General features: G+C 50.6%; 1 protein-coding gene across 1 annotated transcript in view; it reads left to right on the top strand.

Annotated features, from left to right (window-relative positions):
- The first annotated feature begins 810 nt into the window (after positions 1-810).
- TTC8 (tetratricopeptide repeat domain 8) overlaps positions 811-8,053 on the top strand; it is a 56,684-nt gene continuing 49,441 nt past the window's right edge. The window contains exon 1 of the mRNA XM_075531054.1: positions 811-1,027. Within this exon, the coding sequence (XP_075387169.1) occupies positions 914-1,027 (114 nt within the window). The 5' untranslated portion in view covers positions 811-913. The remainder of the gene's footprint in view (positions 1,028-8,053) is intronic.

Raw genomic sequence — 8,053 nt, 5'->3', positions numbered from 1 at the left:
ATTCGGCAAATAATCCCTATCTGCACTTAGGACAGTGTTCCAAAAAGGTCTGGGATTTTTTGAGGCCTCCAGGGCACTGTGAACGCAGAGGCTGGCAGTGGGGACCCACCAGTCGCTCTGCGGGAGACAAAGGAGGCGCTTCCTCCCCTGGTGATTGACTGACAGCCTGGGAAAGTCAGGGGCGCAGTTATGGCCTGTCCTACAGGCTCCCGTGAGCTAACCTCGACTCCCAGACAGCCTGTGGTCCCCCAGATTACCGGCCCAGCTCCTGAAACCCGCAACACTCTAGGCGATTCCCCCCTCCCTGGGCCTCAGCTTCTCATCTGCAAGTGGAGTGGATTAACCAAGCACTCTCCGCGAGGCCTCTGAGAACTGGGGAGTCCTGGGCTGTGGGTCCTGATGGGTGGGTGGGGGTGTTGAAGCAGTGTGAGCGCGGGTCTGCGTAGCAAAGACTAGGAGGGGCAGGAGCAAAGGGCCAAGCAGAGTAAGGCAGCCTGCGCTGGAAGCTCCGCTGCAGGGACTGCTCCCCGCGGGGTCGGACCCGCAGCGCTTTTGGCTGCTAGGCAACCGCGCCTCCTCCGGGTGAGTTGAGGACCCTGTTTGGAGGTGTCCACGTCACTGCCTATTTGCTTTGCGGCGGTGGCTGTCTCTCGGGATGAATGACAGCTGGGGTCCTTTAAAGCACACGTTTTTTGCTGTCGAACGCTGGCGGACCCATCGCCGAGTCCCGTCCGCAGCGGTCTTTCTTTCTCTTTTTTTTGTCGGGCCTTCAGGCGGGCAGCGGGGCCGCCCTGGCAAGGCCCCCGCCGCGGCGCGTTGCCGGGCAGAGCGGGACGCCGGCCGCTCCGCTCCCCTCGCCCCCGCCCCCGCCCCCCGGGCCCGCGTGGGGTCCGCGCCCGCCGTGCCCGCCGCCATGGGCGGGGAGATGGACCCGCTGCTTCTGGCCTGGAGCTATTTCCGGCGCAGGAAGTTCCAGCCCTGCGCCGACCTGTGCACGCAGATGCTGGAGAAGTCTCCCTACGACCAGGTACCCGCCGACCGCGCCCGGCCCGTGGGTCCCGGCGATGAGGCGGCGTGGGGGCGCCCGGGGGTCCTCGGCGCCCGCGTGGGGAGCCCGGGGAAGGAAGGCCCATGCCGAGCCGCCTGCAGCGAGACCCCACGGGAGGAACCGCGGCCGGCGTGTTCCTGCCTCAGCGACCCGGGGCCCACGGCTGGTGTCCGCCCCCCACTGCCCCCCATCCCCTCTGCAGCATCCCCTTCCGTTAAGGGTCAGCGTCTGGAGTTTTACTTTGTTGAAGAACTTTGAGGACGCTGTCACACGTGCCAACCAATGGGCTCTGGCCCTCCCACGGTGTGCTGTCGCTAAAGAAAGCCACGGGACGCCACTCCTCCCCAGAGACCGCGGTTTTGGTTTGTTTCTTTGCGTTCTATTGGCTCAAAGGTGTGAGCCTCCTACCTGCTCTAAAGACAGTTGTCAGAGCCTGAAGCGGCCTGTGATTCTGGGGCCAGGAGTGCAGTTTGAGGTCAGCATGGGAATTGGAGGCATGAGACTCCAGGAGGGGACGAGATCACCTTGGTTCCTAAGGGATTGCCTGGGAACCAAAGTTCCCCTGGGAGCCAGAATGATGGAGTTGATTGAAAGAGAACTTAAATAAGGGACACTGACCATACCCGTAGTGCCTGAGCCATCGTGGCTTAGTGGTTCCGCCTCCGGCTTCTAACTGCAAAGTTAGCTGTTTGAAACCCTCACCTGCTCCCTGGGAGCACTAGGAGGCTTTCTACTCCACTATAGAGTTAAGAGTTTCACAGCTCAATAGGGGCGGTTCTACCCTGCCCTCTAGGGTCACTGAGAGTCGGAATCAACGACTAGATGGCAGTGAGTTTGTTTTTTTGGTGTGATGAAGTGAGAGGTGTACCTCTACCTGCTGGTCAGGCATCCCCTGGAAGAGGCAATCAGGTGCTGACAACAGGAGAGCTGGCAAAGCTTCTAGTAAATACCCCAAGTGCCGACCTAAGGTAGTTCAAGTTCCCTCATCTTTTCTATATGATGTTGCCTTGTCAGGTATATATAAAAAAAGAAAGTGGAAGGGTCAGGAAAGCAAAGACAAGAAGGAGCGGACTTCCTGGCTCCACAGCAGTGCCCAGCGGATGGCTGGAGGAATACCTGTGCAGGTGAAGAGTTGAACATTAGGATGGTGCATCTCCCTTGTTTCGGTGGTCGTGCTAATAAGCTAGGTTCTGTCCACGTTTGTTCGCAGGAGTTGGGCTAAGCGTATTCCGGTAGACGACATTTTCCCATTGTGTTCTCTGTCAGCAGCCCTGGGTGATGCTGCTGAATAAGTCAATGAAGTAACCAAGAAGTTCCACCATCCAGAACGGTTGGAAACTGTTAGATCCCTTGACATTTCTAGAGCCCGACACTGTTCTAGGCTCAGTGGTTTGCATACTATTTCCAGTTTTCCACTGAGGTAGGGTAATTTCTACAGAACACCAGCCAGTCCGCAGAGACACTCAGGAAAATAACTTTCTTTATAAAGTACATTTGGGAAATGGATCTTTTCTTCTTAGAGATTCAAGATGCATTCTAAAGATTCTGAGACGTTCCAGAAGAAAGAAGCTTGCCTATTTTGATTCTGAGAAGTTCCAGAAGAAAGAAGCTTGCCTATTTTGATCAATCCACCGAAACTTTCTTGATTCCAGAAGTCTTTTCCTCATCATTTTCCTGAGTGGTTACATCGGAAAAGAGCTCTTCTAGGCAAAGCAGTAGTGTTTTCATTAACAATTAGGACCACAGGGCCTTGAGTACTTCACAGTGGCCTTCAGTACTGTACCCTTGAATTGAGCTTCTGGTGATGCTGCCGGTAAGCATTGGACTGCTAACCTCATGGTAGGTGGTTCAGATCCACCACTGCTCTGAGGAAGAAAGATGAGGCTGTCTGCTCCCGTAAAGAGTTACAGCTCCAGAAACCCTGTCGATACGGAGTCCCTGTGAGTCAGAATTGATTTGACAGCAGTGTCTTTAGGCCACTGGGTTTGGCTATCTATGAGTTGAATTTAGGGACCTTTTAATGAGTGTTTGCTGGATTTAAAACATATATTCTGTAAGTGATATGCATTCCTAATGCTTAGAATCTCAAAAGAGGTTAAAAACTAATGAACAGGAATATTGAACCTTTTCGGTGCCAGTCTTGGCGGTTTGAAAGGTTCTACATGTTGCCATTTAATTCATAGCAGTCTTTGGAACTTGATACTACCGTTCCCCCATTTCACAGATTGAGCACATTGAGGTACCGGGCAAACAATCACTCAAAGTTAAACCAGTTGCCACCAAGTTCAGTTCGAATGCATGGGCCCAGGTGTGATCCCCATGCGATTTGGAGTAGAACTGCGGTCCACAGGGCTCTCAGGGCTGTGACCTTTCAGAAGGAGAGGCTTCTAGACGGCCAGCCTCTCTCTCAGGAGCCCAGCCCCACTGAGGGACGCTAGGCTCCAGTTCATGGCCGAGAAACCCATTTCCTTTGTGTGCACTGTGCTGCCTCTATAGCTCTTTCACAGCCGGTTTTCACCAAATGGTGCCGCAGGAAACGGCCGTATCTGAACTATTCCGGCTTCCCAATTGCCAAGAGGCAGGGGTCAAGCTGGCCCCCGCCATCCATCATTCTTTACCTACTCTGACAGCAATCGTACCTCCACGGCACTCGATTGCAATGCGGGGTTCAGTAATTCACTGCAGTGGCCACATTGTACCCACAGACCAAACGCACACTCTTGGGAGTTTATTGGGGAAGTTGACAGGTTACTACCAGCGAGGATCAGTAAACAGTAAGGTCAGGGTCGCTATGAGTCAGCATCTACCTGATGGCAGTGAGTTTGGTAGTTGTTGTTTTTTTTGTTTTTTTTGCCACATTAAGACATTCGACTCCATCACAGTGTATTTCTAACTCCCCCCCCCCCCCCAGAAAGTTTCCCCAGCTCGTGTTTCTTTTAAAAGGTTTGTGCTAAATGCTGAAGAATTTTGACATGTAACCAAGTACTCAGATGAAAGGCCCCCAAGAAGCGTTGGAGGGAAGAAATCTGCCTAATTTTGATTAAGTCAGCTGTTTTGAATTGTATTTGATTTTGGATTCCTTCTTCGAGGAGACATCAGGACAAACATCTCTCTTGTTGCCACCCGGGGAGAGCGTCATTTTAGGAAGCACGTAGGGAGGGTGGAAAGGGGTGGATTAGAGAGGGCACTTAGGAGACCACAGATAGATCTTTTTCACTTCCTTCCTTTTTCTTGGGAAGAACAGGCCGGACAAGCTAAGCACCTCATTTTAAAATCTCCCCAAGGGAAGAACTTGGGGACTTTTTATTTGGCTGCTTGCTCCATTCCCATATTACCAGGTAGGGCCACTGTGTTAGTCTGGGTAGACTAAAACAAATTTGTAGACACACTTATATGTGTATGAGAAAGAGGTTTATATATAAGAGCAGTTGAATATTGAGAAGACATCCCAGCCCAGTCCAGATCAAGTCCCTAAGTCCAATATTAGCCCATATGTCCAATACAATTTTATATATTCCTCTTCAGACTCAAGAAACACATGCAATGACGGCCAATGCAGGAAGATCACAGACCAGTGGGTGGGAAGTCTTGCAGATCCAGTGGCATTGTAAGCATCTCAGCGCTGGCAGGGATCTCTATGTGGCTTCTCTGGCTCTGGAGGTCTGGCTCCATGTCCTCTCTCCATGTGTCTTCCCCACAGGATGTCTTGCAGGGAGTGAACAGAGACAGAGTATCTGTCTCCTGCCTCCAAGGAGGAATACAGGAGGTTCCAGAATCCTCAGGAGAAGCCTCATTGGCTATATCGTGACTGACAGGCTACACTCCACCCTTTCACTAGTAATCCTCAAATTATCACCAGATTATGTAACTACCACAGCCACCAAATCTACCTTGTAACAAGCCTTCATCTTTCAAGGGAACAGAACAAGAGGCAAAATAAATCAGTCCCCGCCGGCCTTTCCATTTGTTAGCTCTGTGTGCTAACCAAAAATTTGGTGAGCAGTTTGAGTCTATCAGCAGCAATGTGGGAGGAAGATGTGATAAGCTGCTTCTGGGAAGATCGACCCCAAACCCACTGCCATGTGTTGATCCGGACGCACAGCGACTCTGTGTACTATACAGCGTATAGGGTTTGCAAGGCTGTGAATGTTCACGAAAGCGGACAGACTGCCTCTTCTTGCTCTTGCGGAGCAACTGGTGCGTTTGAACTGACATGAAGATGACAGCCTGGGGCCCCCTGTGAGGCCGTTCTCTGTCCTGCGGGGCTGCTCCGAGTTGCAGTTGACTGGATGCCACAGCAGCACCAGTACTTACATCAGAGTTCTGCTGGACACAGTGAAGGGCTGCAGGTGGCTTCAGGAGGTTAAACATGTGAAAACTCACCTTCCTTTCTGTCCTGGCGGATGGGTGTGTTGTCCCTGGCATCTGGAAGGTACATAGGGACTCTCACTGTGTGTCTGTCGAATGTGAGCACACCTTCCCTGCCGGTCGCCCAATGGTCTCTGCCCCTTATCTGGCCTCCTCTGGAAAACTCAGCCCTCTAGATTCCTTTTCAAAGAAATCTAATGGACGGCAAGCATTCTTAATTGCTTTCTTGCGTTGAGGATCAGCTTCTAAAATGACGTATTTCTAAAATGAATTCACCGCTGCTAGATTCCTCCAAGCGAGCGCTTGTAGCAGTCAGGGGCAGCAGCTTTAGTTCTTAGGGTGCTGCTCCTCGTTTCATTGGGGGGAAACGGGGATGGAGTAGCTCGTCGCCTCTGGGAAGGTCACAGAGCTGACACAAACGTGACCCGATCAGGAGCAGGTGGTCCCCGGCACAGCGAGCTGGCTTATCTCTGCACAGTCCTTCCTTCCTCCGAGGGGGATTCGCTGAGCCATCCATGTCAGAATAGAGCCCTTTCCCTGCACAGTGATTGGCTTCACCATTTTGCACTTCTCAACTGATTTGACTGTGACTGAATGGCCTTGAGGACAAGCCTGGACTTCTAGAAGAACAAGCAGGTTAAAATGTTTCTTTTTTCTTTTAATTAAAAGATCATTTTATGGCGGGCTCTTACAGCTCTTACAACAACCCATACATCGATTGTATCAAGTATATTTGTACATATGTTGCCACATTATAAAATGCTTCTTAGCATACTAAAAGAAGTATGTGTACATATACTCTGAATTGTGTGTAGAATAATGTTTTTCTCTTGAAAGTGACTTTTGTTTTTTAAAGTTGTTCAATCTCGTAATAAGGCGGGTCTCAGGGGCTGGTTTTTCTGTCCTGTCAGGACATCAGCCTGCTTAGATGAAACCCACCTCCCCATGACTGTTGGCTACACTCTGTTCCCCATCAAGAGATGGCTGCCCAGAAACAGTTCAATCCATGCCTGTGCCCTCTGCTGGGACATCTGGGATTTATTTATCTTTGACCCTCGCCAACAGTCGTTTTGTAACCTGGAGGTGCGGGAGGCAGTTAGGGCGGCAAGGGTGATCCGATGTATCATAAAAATGGAATGGCCCATAATGCTCACCTTCCTAACACGATCTCCGTAGACAAAGTGGGTGCATAAGCAAATGTGGTGAAGAAAGCTGATGGTGCCGGCTATCAAAAGAGATAGCATCTGGGTGTCTTAAAGGCTTGAAGATAAACAAGAGGCCACTCTAGCTGAGAAACAACAAAGCCCGTATGGAAGAAGCACAACATCCTGTGCGATCATGAGGTGTCGATAGGATCAGGTATCAGGAATCAAAGAACCCAAAAACTCCTATCCCTGTGAACGAGGGGGCGTGCGGAGTGGAGACGCAAAGCCCATCTGTCGGCACCTGGACTTCCCCTTACAGAAGGGTCGCAGGGAGGAGACAGAGTACAGTATAGCACTGATGAAACAACTTACCTATAGTCCCTAAACGCTTCCTCGCTCCCCCTGCCCCCTCCCACTATCATGATCCCAATTCTGCCTTACCAATCTGGCTAGACCAGAGCATGTACACTGGTACAGAAAGGAACTGAAAACATGGGGAATGCAGGACAGATAAACCCCTCAGGACCGTGGTGAGAGTGGCGATACCGGGAGCGTGGAGAGAAGGTGGAGTGATCACAGTGATCTACATATAACCCCCTCCCTCAGGTACAGACAACGGAAAATTGGGTGAAGGGAGATGTTGGACAGTGTAAGACATGACAAAATAATAATAATTTATAGATTATCAAGGGTTCCTGTGAGAGGAGAGGGCGGGGAGGGAGGGGAAAAACTGAGAAGCTGATACCAAGGTTTCAAGTAGAAAGCAAATGTTTTGAGAATGAGGATGGCAACAAACATACACATGTGCTTGATACAATGGGATGGATGGATTGTGATAAGAGCTGTCTGAGCCCCCAATAAAATGATTAAAAAAACCCAGAAATTAAAAAAAAAAAAAAGAAATGGCATGCTTCCAGAGAATAAGGCATTTCTGTTTAGACAGGCAAGGGCCGAAGGGGAGGAGGGGCAGAATCACGTGGTGCTGTGCAGTGGGGAAGCACTTGAACTGCTTTCCCAAGATGCGGACAAACGGGGGCAGGTTCTCTGTGCATGAAGGACACTAATCTTTTCATAGCCCATGGGACGTATACTGCCCACCAGCCTCTACAGCCTCTCCGATTTCTTGGGAAGCTACTAAACCAGTTGTTGAACAAGATGCCCTTGAGGCTGAGACTCAAAACTGCAGGAGTCTGAAGAAAGGGCCCTTACCTTACCAATCCTACCCCCAGAGTCTACGTGGGACATATACACCCCCACATAATTGTATCAGAGTGTGCATGACCTCACGGACATTTCCCCACGTGATGTCAGCAGGCCGTCCATTGCTGAAAACACATGGTGTCAACAGCAACGGCAAAATATTCAGAGCCTGGCAGGCTTGAGGTTCTGATCTGCCAACAATAAAATGTGAAGAACTGGTGTCTTTTTGCTGAAATACGGCAGGAATGTTTACAAGAAAACGGTCTTTTCTTCCAAGATCCTGCTTCAGTCC

This window comes from Tenrec ecaudatus, chromosome 14, assembly GCF_050624435.1.
Source record: "Tenrec ecaudatus isolate mTenEca1 chromosome 14, mTenEca1.hap1, whole genome shotgun sequence".
NCBI classification, from domain to species: domain Eukaryota; kingdom Metazoa; phylum Chordata; class Mammalia; order Afrosoricida; family Tenrecidae; genus Tenrec; species Tenrec ecaudatus.
Note: the sequence above shows the minus strand (reverse complement) of the source record. Positions and strands in the feature narration are given on the sequence as shown.